At 37.0% G+C, this 18,914-nt stretch overlaps 1 protein-coding gene across 6 annotated transcripts in view; it reads left to right on the top strand.

Moving 5' to 3' along the window:
* Positions 1-18,914, top strand: part of PLCE1 (phospholipase C epsilon 1) — a 163,230-nt gene that overhangs the window by 12,141 nt on the left and 132,175 nt on the right. For all 6 annotated transcript variants that reach the window (XM_052798490.1, XM_052798493.1, XM_052798492.1 and 3 more), the window contains exon 2: positions 15,083-16,683. In XM_052798490.1, the coding sequence (XP_052654450.1) occupies positions 15,496-16,683 (1,188 nt within the window). In that variant the 5' untranslated portion in view covers positions 15,083-15,495. The remainder of the gene's footprint in view (positions 1-15,082; positions 16,684-18,914) is intronic.

Genomic DNA, 18,914 nt, shown 5'->3' with positions numbered 1-18,914 from the left:
GTTTTCATTTTTATGGTTATTATAGGTGATAATTATGCACACCTGAATTATGTACAACTATTATACAGTTATATAAATAATGTACACCTGGCCGTTGGCTTTTTCTCTGTAGTTATGGCATATTTTCTGTAGTGGGTATAGTCTTTATTTTTCAGAGAGGTCACATGTAAAATAAGAAGTGATGAAATGCATACATTGTATTTTCAAAAATATGTTGAAACATTATAGTACTATTAGCGTTATTACTTCCATAGCTGTTTCTGCTTTTATAACAGCAATAGAATGCTTAAATAAAAACAGCCAGCATTAATGAACAGTTAATAAAGCCAGAAAACTATACAGAATCCATGAAGACCTTAGTGTGAGGAGTGCGCTCTCTGTTTCTAATTTAACCTGTTCTCAGATTACTCTCAGAAACTGTTCTAAGTTTGTCAAATACTTTTGAGAGGTCTACAGTAGATTTTGGTTTTGAAGGTAGAGTTTGCCTTTCCTAAACTAAATTTCATTGTACTGATTTTATTTTTCTTGAAGGTAGGTAAAAAGGCAAAGCAGTATTCAATAAACAATTTCTGATAGCTTTGGAAGTCAATAAAAAGATGTCTTGAATATATAGGGGGTCTGAGTGTGATGCAGTCCCTGCTAAACTAACAGGAGCAGGTCTAAGAAGGCACTTAACAGTTTGCAAGATAAGTTCATAATAAAATAAGAGGACTACTGATTAAAAAAAACCAGAAGCCCTAGAACTTAAGGATGCCAATTGATTTGGAAAGGACGGAAATGAAAAAGGTCTGCAGGAGCAGGTAACTGTTTTGAGGTGTGGCAGTAGTGTGCCTAAGATGACAGATGAACAATATTTAATTTGAAATCTTAAAGGACGGGTTAGTCTGCTTTCATTTACGTATGCTAATTTTATATGTTGTTTCTTCATAGGTCATCTACTGTTAACCATGAACTTTATTCTAGATGTATAGGTACTATTTTTTTTTCCTCCTCACCTCAGTTCTCACACATGATCTGCTTCTTCCTTGTTGGCTTCCTAACAACCAGAAAGTGACATACGGGAAAGTAATAACATCCACATTAGAAATTAGATGTTGTTATTTAAACAAAGACCTCCATATAGTATGCAAGATATTAGTTGGGAAAATGGAGAGCTTCAGACTGCCTGTTGCACCTTGTGAGTGCTGGTACAGGTGATGATATCCTCACTGAGTTACCATTTAAGAACACTTTCTCTACGTATCATCAATGAGCTTGACGAGTTTTTGCAAACCACTGATATGGATTGCCTTACAAACTGTCTTGAAACAGTTTTTTGTTTTTATGCTGTTTTGAAATATTGCGTAGGTTTTTGTTGCACGCAGAGCACCGTTGCTAGCATCAGCTGTTGTTTTGTTCAAAACTGTGTAGATTGCACAGACCATTAGTTTTCATTGCTGCTTTGCCTCCCCTCGGGGATCTTTTCTTATGCCAGTTATTACTTCGTAACGCGCTCAGCTGCCTGCTAAGGTCATCGTTGAACAGTCAGTCCTGCAGGTGAGCCTCCTGCATCTAGTCTACAGGTTTTTCCCCTCAGCGGGATGAAGTCAGTGTTGTCATCTTGCCCAAGAGAAGCCTGATTACAAGGCCTTGGGCTGCTCCTTATCTTGCAGTTTGCTGCCTCAGTACCGGCCTGATAGTGTTTGATTCAGTGTTTCAGAGTAACCTCCTCGTCCCTGCTCTTGGCCTTGCTGGTGACATACAAAAGTCTGTATTCATTGTGCTGTTCGGGTGTTACTTGATCATTACATTTCCTCCACTTCTTTTTATCGTTTGGGGTGAGAATGTGGTCGTGGCTGATGGTGAGGCCAACGATCTCCCTCATCGGGGAGCGCAGGAGGCGGCAGTGGGAGGATGAGCTGGGGGCTGAGGCTCTGCTGTGGGCCGCTCATCCTGAGACCAGCACCAGCAGATGAATCGGGTCCGACATCAATCTGACGGGTCTGGTCGAAAGGTCAGGAGCAACGGAGGACAGGCCTGGGCCCAGAGCTGCCAACGACATAGCTCAGCCCAGGACTGGGAGGACAATCCTGAGCTGAAATGGCTCCTGGGCCCGTTGGTGGGGTCACAGGTGGGGCTGGTTATGGAATTTAAGGACTTGGTGTGCTTGGGGCCCTGACACTCCCTCTGACAGAAATCTGTGGCGATCCCCTCCTGGGTTGCCATCTCATATCACGTGCTAGTTGCAACATTGGTTTGTGGTTATCATGCCCAAGTACATTACAGAAAACAGTAGTTTCATCCTCTTTAACTGTTACAGCAGAAGTAACCTTGAGTGTTTCAGCATGTGTTTGCTGGTTCATTATCTTTTACAGTCCTTTTGTGGTTGGGTTCTTTGGCTTGTTTAACTGTGGCACTGACTGTTTCCTCTCTGATGCTTTCCCTTCTCTGCTCAACCTTAGGGTATACATCAGGCATATGTATATGCCTCCTCCCTTCTAGGAACTTTTTGAGCTAAACACAAGGATAGTAAATAACACGATAGCAGCAGGGATGCGCAATCAAATACATGCAAGCTAATCTTTCTGCTTGACTGAGAAAGTGTAGCCTATATATGTAGCGCTCATTTTTACATAATATGTTATTACTGAGGCATATCAATATTGGAACATATGTGTATCTAGTTTAGGGTAAAAAAACCCAACAAGGTTCCCTAGCAGCATTTTCAGATTTTAATGAAGCAGTGTTGTTTGGATACTAGCAGAGTATCTGGCACATATTGCTGCTTATGTCAAAATAAAAAAGGGTGTTCCAGAGAAGGAAGTTTCCTTTTCCAAATTATGACTGCATTTTTTAGCCTGGTTTCTTAAGGAAACGACTTTGCAAAGTCACACTGTGTGTCTGTGTCTTTTCTGCCAAGTTTTAACTTGGCCTGTAGCAATCAGCAATCAGGTTTATTACAAAAGTGCAGATCTCAAAAGATGGTAAAGACTCAACAAATTTTGTGCAGATGTTACTTGGGTACAGAGGAGAAGTTCTGTAAATCGTTCTGGCTGTGAAGAAGTTGCTCTGAGAGCTCACACATTAGTGGAGGGTCCATACAGGAGAAAGTCCTTAGTAATACCCCAACTGTAAGAGAAGCTTCAGTTGAAACTGGCATCTCCTTAGACATCACGATTACTCAGAACTCATTATTTCTAGAAGTAACTAAGGTATATAATGCTTGTTTATCATGTGTTCTGTTGTTTTTCAGTGTACCTTTATCTACTGAATACTCTGCATGGACATTAAATATCCTCTGAAATACTTGTCCATTAATTTTACTAACAACTTCATTGTGTTAAAATTGCATTCCATCTATTCAGCTGAAAGTACAAGAACTTTTAAGAAATGTAACAAACTTTGAACAAGTGATTGTTTGCATTAGGTAAGTATAGAATTAGCTTTTGCCACACATTCTTATCCCAATTAACTATACTGTGAAGACTGAAGTAGACTAAATATCTGGGATAAAGTCCCATCTTACCAAGGGAGCAGATTTTCATGTTTAGAATTCCAAATTCTTACTATTCTTGAAGCAAGGAGCTCGACTGTACTACCCAAGAGTGAGTTGTTTTATGATGACTGCACTTACGTTGAACACTTGCTGAAGGTTTCATCCTAAAAGAAAGGGTGAAGTCCAAATGCACAATTGTAAGCCACAGGTTCTAAACAGGAATCTCACAAGTAGTCAGAAATGCTTAATGGACTACTTTCATAGAGGCTCTGAAAGATAACCAAGAAAAGCAAATAAATCTACATTTGCTCAGCAAGGATATAGAATTCATTGCAATCATTTTAAAGATCCTCAAATAAAGGATTGCCTAAATGTGTCATTATCATATATGGAGACATGCTATGTTGATCTTCAGGCATGTTTCTCCTTCAAATAAGTTGTTAAAGAAATGCAAGTGGAGCTTAAGGAACATGGAAGTTGCTGTGAACGTACAGTTTTCTCTGTGTCTGGTTCCATTTATCTTAGAAGACATGATGGTATATTATAAAAGAGATCTAATTTTGACCCTGAGTGTGTTTCCATCCTATTTATTTATTGAATAAGATTGAATTCCTAGTATTTATAATGTGAATTACAATGATGCCTACAAGAGTTTTAAAACATTAAAACATTTAATTTAAAATGATCACTTAAAATTGTTTATGTTGGTAATGACCTCTTATGTTAATGTAGTAAATACCTTGCAACATTGCGAAAAAATAATTTGCAGTTGTGTGGTGACTTGCTGCTTGCATGTTTAATTCTGGCAAGAGCCAACATTGTAGAGATTACTTCATGGCTTCAATGAGTCAGATGTCTCCCAGAGTACGATGAGGTTGCTAAAGCCATTGTAGGCAAAAAAATGAATGTAGGGTTGATTTGCTGAGCAAATATTGTTTGCTGTATTTGAGTAGTGCTGTTTTCAGTATCGCAGTGCTTAATATCTAGAAAAGTTAGAACAGTAGTAGTATAGAAATTTTTTAATATATTTTCAGGGATGCTTGATCGATAGTCTTCTGAAAATGACATCTTTCTCAAGCAGATATTTAATTGCCCTCTGAGCAAAACACCTTGTTTTTTTCTCTTGCATTCTCTATTAGGCATGGTAATAATATGCAGATGAAATAGCAGATGTTAAAAGAGAAAGTAAAAATAATAACAGAATAAATATGATTCCTGAGTGAATGGTATGAATAAGTCAGGAATGGTATACAAAGAAAATGTATTTTGAGAAAGTGCAAGAGTGGTGCAGTTATTTAATAATGTTAGTCTTCAGCATTTGAAATGTTTTTCTTTGCTTTTCTAAAACTAAAGTGTAAATGTATAGATTGACAGATGTCTGAACTCTTGTTCACATACAGATTAGCTTTTTATTTGAAACATTACTAGGGTTTCAGACTTACTGTTGTTGCAGTTATGGCAGCTGAGCAATAATATGTAAGTTATTACTCAGGTAATGTTTTTAATAGGACTACTGTGGCTTAGCATAATGTGAATAGAAGTGTTAGCTTGGGTTTACAGAAGATAAACTGTAGTGATGTATGCGCCTCTAACATACCATCAGACATTTTAGTAGTCAGAAATATTTTTATTACAGGATTTGTTATGTTCTCACCAGTGTGGCTAGAATTACAGCTGATGCAGGACAGTGAGAGAGAGGGAGATGAGAGAAGACTTGGGTGCTCACACAAGAAAAATGCTGCGAGGAAGAACGAACAAGACAAGGAGCCTGAGGGGTTCTTGTTGCTTATTGTGTGACCTGGTTCAGATCAATTTTAAAACTTTGGCCGGGTGACAGTTTTTTATGGCAAGCTGTAATTGGAATTTATTGAAATGTATGTCAGTGTTCCACTTTAAGTCCCTTACAGGTATGGTTTCACATTGGGCAGAAATGCTAGATGAGCTCAGATGGGAAGGCACTTTGTTATTAAGTGGAACTAGATAAGAAAGAGGCTAGCCAGTGCTGGAGTATTCCTGCTGGAGGGGCATGGATTTCTGCCTTGTGATGCTAACCTCTCTCGTATTACTTTACGAAAAAGGTGGATGAGGGATAATGGTGCTAGGATATTTGGGAAACAGTTCTTTACTTCGAGGCTGAACTGTCACTCAGTTACAAGCTGCTGAGCTAAGGCTTGTAGATCCTCCAAATTAGAACTTGTTATTGCAGTGTCCGGGTAAATAAACCTACTTCTGTAGAAATTGATGTGCTGGTTTCTATCACTGCTGAAGCTTGGATCCCAGTGCAGGGAGAGAAACCTTGCTGGGAGGCATAGGTGGTGCTCCAGGCAGGGTGTGGAGTGTGACTGGCATGCTGTGATGTCTGAACCCTGTCCTCCAGTCTGAAAGGGTCAGCCTGCTATAGGGCTGGGCTGGTGGCTGGCTGACCAAGGCATTAACTTCTAAAGGCTTGAAGCAACTTAGACAAACAGTATCCTTTGGTCAAGACAGCATCTCTGAAAGCATCTTTCACAGGTGTAGTAGGAAGAGAATGGGATCAGAGCATGAAACACCCAATTCTGTCACTGGTGGGCCATTGTGAATCTGTGGTGGGATGGTTTTGCAAGTGAAGGCCAGCAATCAATTTCCTACTTACTCGCTCTTCGCATTCAGGAACTCATCTGGCTTTCAAATAATGTAATTTTTCCTGATTACGTACTGAGTTTATTTGTGATAGTGATTCTTTGAAGAGAGTGTTTGCTAGAAACTAGAACGGAGGGAGTATACCATGTTTACAAAAGACATTAGTATGTAGTCCCAGGTTACTGTTGACCGTTTGCAATATTTTAAAATTAATTTGTAATTGAGGTTCATTGTGCACAAAACCCCTCTGCTTCTGCTTCTTTGCTTCAGTTTGCAGGGCTTTACTAAGAGTTCCGATCAGTAGAAGATCCTCCTGTTATTTTCCAACATATTTAACACTGGGTAGCCTTAGTGAATGAACGTACTGTGCTTTATCGACTGAGGAGAAATGGCATAAACTGACTAAGGAGAAACCACGTGAATGAAGATTTTTGTGTGTAGAACTTGAGAACTTTGTTAAAGGATAAAATGAAGATATGTACAATGGCATTGAGTCCAGGGGAACCACAAAATCTTCAAAGGTGGACAAAGCCTTGAAAGGCGATGATGGCTAAAGTATTTCCCAGTTTGAAGCTGTAGGTGTTTCAAAGGACTGAATGATCGATTGTTGGTACTCAAATACGCACAGAACATGCGGGCAGTGCTGTGAATATGCTACTTGCTGTTCGCTGCAGATCTGTACAAGATCCTCAGTGGGCCTGAGTGAGGCAGTTCTGATCTTGTGGCAAGAGTGATGTATTATTAGGTTCAGTTAACCCCCATATTAAATACTGAGCTAACTAGCCAGGTACGTGCTCAGGGTTGAAAGAGACAAACCTGTTACTTGCCCTTGTCTTTTCATGTTGTGTCCAGTGCATATGTTCCTTCATAGCAGTTTGGTTCAGGGCTAAACTGAAATTAGAAAAGGGTAGTTTGTACAAAAGCTGGAAGGGAGTATTGGGGTTTCCAGTGTTTTCACATTGAAGACGATGTTCCCCTTTCCTTAGGCTGGTAATCATGCAAAGAAGGAGGGCAATGAGGACTGTCTAATTTGTTTAGGGATCAGCTGTGAAGAACTGATGGCAAACCTTCCCCATGTGGAACTGATGAAGGACAAATCACCATCTGCATAGTGCAAGTTATTGCTAGTCACTGCCAGGTGTAAAGGTTAATAAACTTGCTGCCCAATTAAACCATGTCCCTTGCATCTTGTTTTTTATTTCTACATGTCTGAGACAGGTTTCAGCTGCTGTTCAGTTGCTTGATCTCACATTTGTCTTCAAGGCGAAAAATTTCCAGGAGACTATATGGGTAGAAAAAAATACATGTTTTGAATACAGTGATCTTTAATCCTGATGGATATAGTGAACATAAGATATTGAGGATGGTGTAAGGGGGTTGACCAAAGCTTTTCTGAACAAGTCTTGCAAGTTGACTAAATGAAAATGTGTTTGTGAAACTATAGGAAAAGTGGTCCTGCTCAGCTGATACTACTTAAGCTCTTAAAGAGGTCAGCTCTCTCATCTAGGATTCCTTTCTGGCTTTTTTATCCTTTGTTTTTACAAAACACTTTAATTTGATCATAATAATTGTCACTGTTGATCAAGAAGGTTACCTTGTTTATTTTGCTTTATTGAATGGCATTTCCTGTTTTTATTTGTTTGTTGGAGGTGTTTACAGTCTTTGTTTCATTTCTTCTAACAGGAATTCTGTACATTTTCATTTTTAAAGTTTTGCCTGGCTTATGATGCATCTTCCCTGTTATGTCTTTGGCTGAATTTCCTGTAGTGAAAATGTAAGAAAGTTAGAATTACAGTCTTCCTTTTGAGGACATATTGTCTTTGTTTAGATCACTAGGTACTCTTAAATCTGTGCAGCAGTGGAACTAGAGAAATTTTGGTGATTAAAAATTGAGAGAGTGTGGTTAAGATGTATAATTCTTTGTATTAGCTTTAAACAGATTTATGTCTAATTTGATGATGATATGGTAAGGGGCAGAGAAAGAATTGATTCATTTAGTAACTACAGTTATTAACTCTGATGAATATAACTCTGGAGAATTGAGTTGATGCTCCTGGTTTTCAAGATCACAGTGGTACATATTTGTTTTATATAATATCTTCTATTAATTGTCAGTTATTTTGTGTTCCTTTATAGTTTATCTAATCTTTCCAAGAGATTCTACTTACCAGTGTCAAGTTTGTTGAATTCTGCACTTTGAAGAATTTTGTTTTAAATTCTGCTGCACTCCCTTTTCCTATGAGTGTGAGACTCAGTGCTCCAAAATATTTTTCACCCATTTGAGACTGTTTTCACAGTTCTTCAAAAAGTTAAGGAAATTATTCCAGAAGTACTTGTTCAAAGATGGAGAAGGATAATACCACCTTTAATGGTTAGAGTTGTCATGCATCTCAGATAGAAGGACTTGTTCATCTGAGTGTTGATGATGAAATTACAGTTTTTGGATAAGGCCACTTATCATGACATTCAAGTAACCACTGAACAAAAGGTTTATTTAAACAGCATATTGCAGGTCAGATCTAGAAAGAAATAAAGAATTGACCCTGACAGTAAGATAAATTCAGTCTTGGGTTCTCTCAGTGTGTCTCCTCATACAGAAAAGGAATTTCTGTAAAGAAATGAAGAGTGGAGCTGGTATCTGGCAGTAGCTTCAGATTCTGCCTGATGCAGTGATGAATGATGAGGCAATTGAGAGGGTTCACCATCTGGCAGCCATTTGCATAGTTTGAGACATGTAATACTTGATCATGTTTAGATAGGTATTCTAGAAATTAAAAAAAGACTCTCTAACTTGACAGGATATATAAATACTGTAGTTTTTTGAGATTTTTTTTGTTTTTGAAACACAGACACTGGTGGTAAATCTGAGGTTCCATATGATGCTCTGTGCCAAATAAAATGTTGTTATAACTTGCTTCCAACTGTTCAAATAGAGTTTGTGCACATCTTGAGTGATTCTTAAAGAGTCTGGCTATTTCCTCCTTACTGTTTGCCCCTGGTTCCCTGGGCAGAAGAAAGGTTTAGAAAACTGATGACGACATATCGGTGCCCTGTTCTTGTCCTGGTATTTTCTGCTTGTTTCTGAGATAAGGCACTGTCATGAGAAACTAACAGTGTGGATGATAGTGGATAAATTAAAGAGGAGTTAATAAATGTGGGTTTCTTATTCTCTTCAAGGAATTGCTCTGGAAGAAACCGTAGCTTATTTACTAAAAAAAATGCCCTTTTTTTTTTTTTTTTTTTTTACTTGTAAATGGATAGTTGTAGTATACAAACAACTTTTCTCATGAATCAGTTGTTTTCTTAAGAGCTTGAACTGGGATTATATTGTTTAAACACAGTTGTTGGGGTGATCTGAGTGAGATGATCAATAGTTTTGTATCCACTTACTGTGCCAAATTATTTCTCTACTGTTTCCCAAGAATCTCTTACTCATTGATGGCTTGTGCCTTAGATGCTGTATAAATATATATTAAGTTGAATTACTATAATTATTTTGTTGCTGCTTTTTTGTGGTGTGTGCTGAAACGTCTTTTGTTTAGGATACATAGTCACCATGTATATGTAGCATGTAAGATGAAAGTTGGAGAAATAGCTATGGGTGTCCCAGTGCAGCCAGGGAAGAAGGGAGGATTGTCAGGCTGCCTCCATTTGCCCTTTAGCTGTCTTGAATTACCTTCTGTACCAGTCCAATAGCAGTTTGCCCACAGAAACGATGAGTATGGGTTTTGTAATGCCCCATGTCTGTTTGTCAGTCCCCCTCATTCTCTGCACCCATAATCTTGGCCCCTACTGGGTATTCACTGAGTTTCCTGTGAAGCTCCCACTGCATCCTACATACTGAATTGCATTTGGTATCTCTGGCAGCATGCAACTTCTTTAAATAATCCCCATCTTTACCATGACATGTACCCCTTACTACCCCCTCATACAGTTGCTGGTTTTTCCCACAGTCCAACCAGCATCCTCAAATATTTATCTAATAATCTTTTCCTTAACAGCCTAGAGTTGAAAGGCTTTCTGACTTACCACATCGTGTGATGGTTCTGAGCCTTCATACGCCTTTCCTTAGACTGAATAATAGTGTAAGTCTTAAAATATTCTGTTTTTTTAATTTGAAGCAGAATTCCTGCTGACTTCAAAAGGAAATTAGCTTGAATAATGAATTATAGGTTACACTGGTGCTAAGTTAATACAGTTTTATAGTCTGTGATTATGTTGGATGTTTTACCTAGACTGTTGTAGACTTTAATCCCAGATGGCTGGGGAATAAGGAATTATTAAATGTTATTATTAATTATTATTAATACTAAGTAGAACTAGCTTGCACTTTAAGTCTTAAAGTATATGCAGCAGTGTAAAAAAAAAAAAAGTAGACAAATTAGTTTTGTGTCACATGTTTTCAGACTTAATACATTTTGTGAATGTGTGTGCTGAAAGGTTGCCAGATTGTTTATTTTCATTATTTGTTTGTCTTAGTTGGCTGACCTCTGCATCCAAGATGATTCACTAGTGCTGGATCTAGTTTCTTATATTTTTACTTTCTTTTACTGATAGAAGGAGCACATTACATTTCTGACATAACTTAAGCCTTGTAAAATGAACCAGTGTAGTTATTAATGGATTTCATCAGCTAATCTACTGGCTTTAGAAAATGTCAGCATGTGTTGAATGCAGTGCAAGCATAGCTGTCTACTTCACGTGCTTTTATATTCAGATTTAACTGTGAATCTGTGTGTTTTGAGTTGGATGTGCAACAAGAAGAATATGATTTTGAATAATTTCAGCATTGTTTTTATATGCAAATGCATGTATATGTTTGTATGAGGATTTTATATGAGGATCTAGGCTTTGGCCACCCATATGCAGATAGGCAAGTAAGAGAAGCCCCAGGGAGTGGTAATTCTGCAATTTTACAGTAAGTTACAAAATACTGTTTTATTGGTTGAGCTTGTGAGTTTTACACTTGATAGCATTTATAACACTGTGTTAACACATTTCATAACATATCTAATGAATCCCAACAGTTCAAGGAATTTGCTGGGCACAGTGAATTGAAATCTGTTGATTACGGTGGAAAGCAGAGACTGAGAAGAGTGTAATGGGGGACACATGAAACCCTTGTCATCTGTTCAGCAGAGCCGCAGCTTCAGATATTTTTGCAGTTGTCCATAGATCAGAGGCTCTACCATCATGGTTTTTACTTGCTGTTCCGTGAGATTTTAGCATACTCATACAATAGATAAATTTTCTCTTAATCTGTTATGTTCAGGGTGCATTTAGACATCATAGCAAACATGATCTAAACTGAAGCTACTACTGAGATGTGTGGTCCTTACCAGGCATTCCTAATATTTCCTTTTCGTGGAATGTAGTGATCATGTGGCCACAAGGTGGGTCAATTCATTTGGATGAAAAGAATATTTTCCTGACAAATCAGCCAGCTGAATCAACTTAACTCTGTGGACTCATGATCTCTACATTCATGAGATGGGGGAAATGGGGACCGAAGGTCAAGAGTGAGGAGAGGAGCGAGTCTGCCAGCTTTGGTGGCAGCTACCTGCTAGATTGACATAGCTGACATAAAATTACATTTGCAGATTGCAGAACTGTGTAAACCAATTTAAGCAGCATTTTCTTCCCTTCCCTATGCTGCTCATTTTCTCCCTTCTGCTGTTATGGCACACATGTTAGTACAACCATGTATGAACTGGATTGGGAAAATGATCTAGCTGTGAAGTAACTTGAGCAAAAAATTCTTGAGATGGATTGGTTCCCTATCATGTTGCAATGGTCATGAGAGGATGGGAACAGCTGGACATAGACAGGGAGCTTCTTAAGCAGACATTATTCTCGATGAGATGGATTTCAAACATGGGCACAGATAGATAGAGTGATGCTGGTAGACAGAATTGGGCATGCATGTAGCCTCTGGAGTTGAGGAGAGAGGTGACCAACAAAACCACTGTTGGGGAAGATTTGAGATAAAGTTTCTAGAGAAAAGAAGAAGATCTGAGAGAAGCAGTTTGGGGAGGACACCTGTGGAGACATTTTGGCATGAGAGATGTGGGAGAATGATGCTGAAGGGAGGAGGACTGTGGGAGGACCAGTCCTGGCCTCTGAATGAGCTTTGTGGACAGAGTCTGGGATATAAATGGACCTCTGGTTTTAGCAGGTTTCTGTTTACAGAAGCAAATCAGCGATATGATTTTTTTTTTTAAAGTTTCTCCATAAAGAATGATGTAAAAAATTTCAAGTTAACATGCATGGTCAGTTTTGTGATCTCAGATTCATTGTGTGATGTTAAAGTTGCATAATGATGTTGTCTTTTTTGCCTCATAGAGTGATGTTGTTTTGTAAGAATTTCATTTGGCAGCCAGCCTAATAAGAGGTATATTATTTGCAGTGACAATCCATTCCATTAATTTTTATTCCTGGCTTAGCAATATTACAGGGAGTACACTTATGAGTGTATTTTGGTGGCTTGTATTTTCATTCGATTGCCTGGAATTTTTCTGATGCAAACAGGAAAGATGAATCAGTAGACTAGAGGTGTTTTGATAGATGAAAGAAATCCTTAAAAAAACCTGAAGACTATTACTAATACATATATGTGTTTTATACCTTTTACAAAGTATTGTTGTTACTTGATATAGCAAGAAAGAAACTTAAGAGATCAAGAAAAATCCCAGCTGCTTCTCCTTCTAGCTCCTTCTAGATCTTTCTCCTTTGATCAGCATTGTTGTATGTAGATTTGGACTTGAAGGCACGGAATGGTTGCCCGAAGAAATAAAATGGGAATATTTGTAGATGGATTGCTTGCAGTTTTTTTTCAAGCATATAGTGGCAAAAAGTTATGTAAGCTGTTACCTGGGGATTTGAAGAGGAAGGAGGGCAGGAAAGATTGAAGAAAGTGAACTAAAAATTAATTTCAGTATACAATTTAATGATACAGGGACTATCAAGGAATATAGATTAAAGAATGGCTTGTGTGTTGGCTTCTCAGTGTATCTCCTCTACAGTTGTGCTGTCGCAGTATTTTATAGGGTGTTCTGTAAACAGTGTTGCTAACATGACCCCAGTTTAAGTCCTGTCCCCGCCACTCTTATCCAACTACTGCTATCTCCTTCAACACAACTCTTCTATGAACTGTAGCTTTTATTTTACTTTCTGGTGCTAAATCTCTCTCTTGTACAGGATCCGAGTTTCCCATCTTGACTCTCCTCTGGCTGCTCTGGCATGCACATGCATTTTGTAATGCATGGAGAATGTAATTGTGGCTCTCTGTTCTGTCTCTGTCACTTTCCTTTGCGACCCTTCTTGATCTCTCTTCTGTTGTTAAACCAATAAAATTGAAATCTTGATTGAAATATTAAACTGCATTTTTTTCCCCCATGGTTTTATGGTAGCTACTGTTTGAAGAGAGACAGTTTGCTAGCTGTTGACAGGCTAGCAAAATTTTAAGCCATGGCTTTGTAGCGAACTGTAACTTTTCTTAAATTTGTTTTTCCTTTTTGATGAGCCCCCCCCCCAAGATACATTTAGTTACACTTTTGCATTTCATTGTGTGAGAAAATAGCATATCAAATGTCCTATTAACGAAAGACTATGTTATATGTTTTACCTTCTGATTTGTGGCAAACTGCTTTTGGATGAAGAGTAGTAGTAATCAATAAAAACGGAAGCTGACACTCTAAAATGGTTTAAAATAAAATTGTTAATCATAGTTACTCGAGAAGAGTATCAAAATAGATTTTACACTTCAAATTACTTTCATTATTAAGCTTTCCTGATTTTATCCCTCCCATCATTCCTAGTTGTTTGATCAGCTACAGATGATTTAATTATTATGCTTAGCTAAACTGCATGAACTGAATTGAAGAAGGTAGTCCCTTATGCTTATGTAGATAGTGCCTGGGTCAACATTTGATTGATCAATTCAGTAGTCAAGTTGTTACACCTAGCCATTGATTTGCCTCAGTTTTGTGATATGTTTTGCTACTGAAGTTTCAAAGTAATTTTTTTTTTTTGCTTGTTTCTATTGAATTTAGACTGTTTTAGTAAACTTAGGCCTTAATGTAACTTTCTGCATTTTCCACATTTTTAATAACACACTTAATGTTTTTAAACATTAAATACGATAAATTGAAATATAAGAGTATATTTGTTTAATTCACCATGATTTGTCTGGTGTGTCTCTTCTATTATTCTGTTTCCTTTGTTGAACTATCTGTAACCTCTTATTTTCTGATTCCAAGATTTACTTCTATCATGCTGTTTGCAGGAAAGAAGCTGAGAATTGATGGCAACATTGAAGGGCAGGTTAACTTTTCAGCTCAAGGTATATAAGTAAAGGGGTCAAAAAGATTATTGATAATATTTCAGTCTTTTACCCTACTCTGCCTTCATGCTTTTCAGTTGTAAACTTCTGGCAAAAATACTGTGTTTTCTTCATGATTTCATGGGAATAACATAAAGTTTAATGAAAACAAAAACCACGTAATACAAAACCAATTGTAGTAGTGATAGGGTTCAGTTCTGAACAGGAAAATAATTAGTTTTAAATGACAGTGTAGGTTTAAAAATGATTTTGTTCTTCAACATGTTTTAACTTACCCTGGCTATGAGTCAGAAAAATTATAGAAAAGACATTTCCTTTTTTTCTTTGTATATATCTTGTGTATTCAATTTCAGTGTTACAGCTTCAGTAAAATTAGTTTTCTGCAGTCATGTAGCTTTCCATAGTGAAGTGAAGACAGCTATTTAAATAGGTAAAACATGACTGTGATTTCCCCACATTGTAAAGTGAGACTTTAAGACAGATTTAAATGTGTGTTTTGGAATTCTCTAGGTCTCAGTATAATTAACTTCTGTTGTTTTGTGTTCCTTCTCTTTACATAAAAAAATTTCTTTCTGTTGTAGTTGTGATGGTGGATTTTGTGCCATGAATTCTGTTCAATATATATATTTTTCTTCTTTTCTTTACAGAAAACCAACTTTTTGGATGCCCTATGGGGAGGTGCACCTTTGACATGGATTATGTGTTTGGTCGTCTTCTACAACCTGAGGCAACAGTGTGTGTGCTACATATGATAGAATAATTAATTGTGGGAAGAGACAAGTCAAATGGTTATGTCTCAGTAAGAAGCTGATTTAAAAATGTTTGTATTTCATGCCAGTAATCCAAGGCTGGGAAAGCCTACTAGCCCAACTGTCAAAAAAATTAATTTTTTTTAAACCCAGTTCAAAAAGAACAAGTACTCAATGTATATTTTACTATGTGTTCCCTGATTAATTAGCACTGAATCTTTTATTACACTGAAAACATGGTGTGAGGATTGATAGACAACACCCCCCCCACCATCCCCAACACACATCTAGCAACTAAAGACTGTGTCAAGATGACCTCTGAGGAGATGACAGCGTCTGTTCTCGTCTCTGTGGCACAGGGTAAAGTGATACCTGCTCAGTCAGCTGAAGATGAAAATACTGAAAATGCTTTGGACACCAATGTTATAAAAAGACATACAGCCAGTCCGGGAAGGCAAACCACACACGCTCTCTCATACTTACACAGACTTGAAGAAGAAAGTCTTCAGGGCTCAGTGCCCAAAATACTCTCTCTGGCGAAAGAACAACTGACTAATGACAATAGCAATGAAAACTTCTGGGAGAGGAACAGCTCCATCCCTGATTCAGTGGAATTTCCGAACATTAACTGTAACATTGTACAGAAAAAGTACACGAGCAATATCCCGTGCAGCCAGTTGTATAAATCTTGTGATCCTTTAGCAGGGGGAGAGGCATGCCTGGAAACTGGAATTCCTGTTTCACTGGAAAGAGCCATGCTTGCTGAAATTCAGTTGAAAATGAATGGACCTCCGTTAAGAAGCCAGACAGCAGTAAATAAGAATGACAGCAATGATACTGATAAAGTGGCCTTTTTTCACTTTCATTGTGCTAGTGAAAGGAATATATCAATGGCTTTGTGCAGTTTACACAACAGCTTCATTTTGGACGACTGCTTGCAGCCAGTAAGTGTTGATGATAGTAACACCACTGGTTCCCCAGCCTGCACTTGCAGATTAATGGAATTGACAAATAATTGTGAGAATGAAAATGGGCAGCAGTTGTATGAAGACACTTTAAGGGATAAGTATTTATGTCTGGAAAGAGCCCCACGAAAGGTTAAAGTGGCATGCTCAGGTCACAACTTCTGTGGAAATAACTTTACTGGAAGAATGCCCTCAAAGCCCTTTCTGAGCCATTTTGAAGACTGTAATGATAACTGTGAAGAAGAGATGGAAGAGGATTTTTTTAGAAACAAAAAGGAACGTTCTACTTTATTAATAAGACGTTTCTGTAAAAATGATAAAGAGGTTAAAAAATCAGTTTATACTGGAACGAGAGCAATTGTTAGGACTTTACCTTCAGGGCACATAGGAACCGTTGCTTGGAATTATGTTGAGCAAAGGAGAAACAACAGTGGCTTGAAGCTTTCTAGGATTACAACAGAACAGCTAACTATAATTCAGTCCTTAATAAAATGGGAATTTAATTCCTTTCTTGAGAAGTCTTTATGGTACGAGGTAAGCTTTCCGTAGTGTTGGTTTTGTTGTGGTTTTTTTTTTTTCTTTTCATAAAAGTTTTGATAAACTGATGACCTTTTCATTAAAAAAAAAAAAAAGCCTTTGACTAGTAAACACTTAGTAACACTGAACAGGATATTTCACTTAACCACGCTGAACCTTAAGTTGAATACTGCTTTTTAGAAGAATATATTCTCATCCTTTAAAACTCATTGTGGTTTAAAATAGGCATGGGGTAAAATGTATAATTTTATATCTGTATAAAATTTATACATACATACATATGTATGCATGTACATATATATCTATATAAAATGTATATAGGTACGTATACATAGATATATGTATAAATTTTGTATCTATATATTATTTATATATAAGAATGTAATTATATACAGATACAAAAATATATACACATTTTATAGATATTTATATTCTAAATAGAAAATGTATATAATATGCATTTATATTTATACATATGTAAAATAGATGTATTAGTATATATTATAGATATACACAGTTGAATATATATGGCATATTTGTGTATATAAACATTTGATGGATATATTAATGATATAATAATGACATGGAATTAATTGCATAAAATGATAAGTGGCAGTATTAGATCCCAGTGAAAAATTTTGTTGCTCTGAAAAAGAAAGCATAGTATTTTCCCTAAGTTACAAATATTTATAATGCTTCTACGCTTGCAAATAATTTTAAAGAATTATGTAATAGTTGAATAACGTATATTAATGTGCTGATATTGCCCTGATTTGTATTCTCTTAAATTAGATAATACAAAAAATTCTAAGTTTAGAATGAAATAATGAATGCATAAATTATTATTGTGGAAATGAAACAGCACTTCCTTAATAAATTATTTTAAGCAGTAAAAGATTTTCTGTGATGGTAGAAATTAAATAGTTGTTGATGGAATCTGTAAAAGATTTTGACCACTGATTCTCAAGGATTCATCTGAAATGTGACTACTGAGAAAGAATGGGCCAGCAGGATGATCACAGCAAGAGAAATTCTTTCAAGAAGAGTAAGAGGAGAGAGGTTTACTGAGTTTAGCAAAAAAAGGAGGTGTGATTTTTCTCTGTAAAAATGTGTGAATAAGCTCTAGGGAGGGGAAAATAACCAAGGTAAAGGAGAGTGTGGTCAGACAAGCTATGCTTATAAACTGGTCCGGAATAAATGTAGGTTGAAAACTGGAAGAAATTTCTAGCAGTTAGTGCTCAGACTCTGCAACAGCTTTCAGTAGGACTGAAATGGAGGAAAACTTAATCTACTTGTATAGAATCATTTGGGTTGGAAAAGACCTTTAAGATCATTGAGTCCAACTGTAAAATTGATAGAATGGATTATATGAAATTTTGTCAGTGATAACAGAAGAGTGGACTTGGTGTCTCAGGGGCTCCATGACAATTGTGCCCTCCAGTAATATCCTCATGTCTTTCTAGAAACTAGTATTTTTTCCATTTAAATAGTTGATTGAAGAGTTCTATGAACATGCGTATCTCAGGTTTTTGTATTAGGTTGCAAAGCTTTGTGGTGCTGTTCGTTATTGTGATATTCACTATCCTAATCAGTGGAAGTACAAACTTGCTGGTACAGCACATGCACTACACGGTGCATGGTCCCGGTCCCATGAAGGGATGAATATGAGCCATGTATTTACCTAACATGGTATCTGCTTGGTACGTTTGTATTACCATTATAAGCTTTTTTGGGGGAGAGGAGGGAGAATGTTTTGTAGCTGAGATCTAGTGTAATTTTCATTTATATAGGCATGAAAAGGGAAGAATGTGTTTAGGTTTCTTCATTGGGCGTTTCCAATTTGACTTGAGTTCCTTAACTTTCAACATACATGACTGTTTCACCACTTGCCACCACTGCTGCGTAATACTGAATGTATAGCATTTTGAGGTGTGAGGGCTTTGATTTGAAGATTTTTTTGTAGTACATACAGAAACTCAGATATAAATGTAATAAGTACTCACTGAATAATTATTTAAATAGGAAAAGTTCTGTCTACAAATGAACAAAAGATTAACAGGCACAGTAAAGCACTCTACATAATTACAATGCACAGAATATTTTCTCATGGTTAGAAAAAGCTTAAAACTACATGATTCTTTCTTCTAAATGGCGAATACAAATATTTTTCTTCTAACCTCTGTATTTTATCTCTTATGTGTAATATGCATCAAGCGTTCTTAGCTTTA

This window comes from Harpia harpyja, chromosome 10, assembly GCF_026419915.1.
Source record: "Harpia harpyja isolate bHarHar1 chromosome 10, bHarHar1 primary haplotype, whole genome shotgun sequence".
Classification (NCBI taxonomy): Eukaryota; Metazoa; Chordata; class Aves; order Accipitriformes; family Accipitridae; genus Harpia; species Harpia harpyja.
The sequence above is the reverse complement of the archived record's forward strand: the minus strand, read 5'-3'. Positions and strand labels throughout refer to the sequence as shown.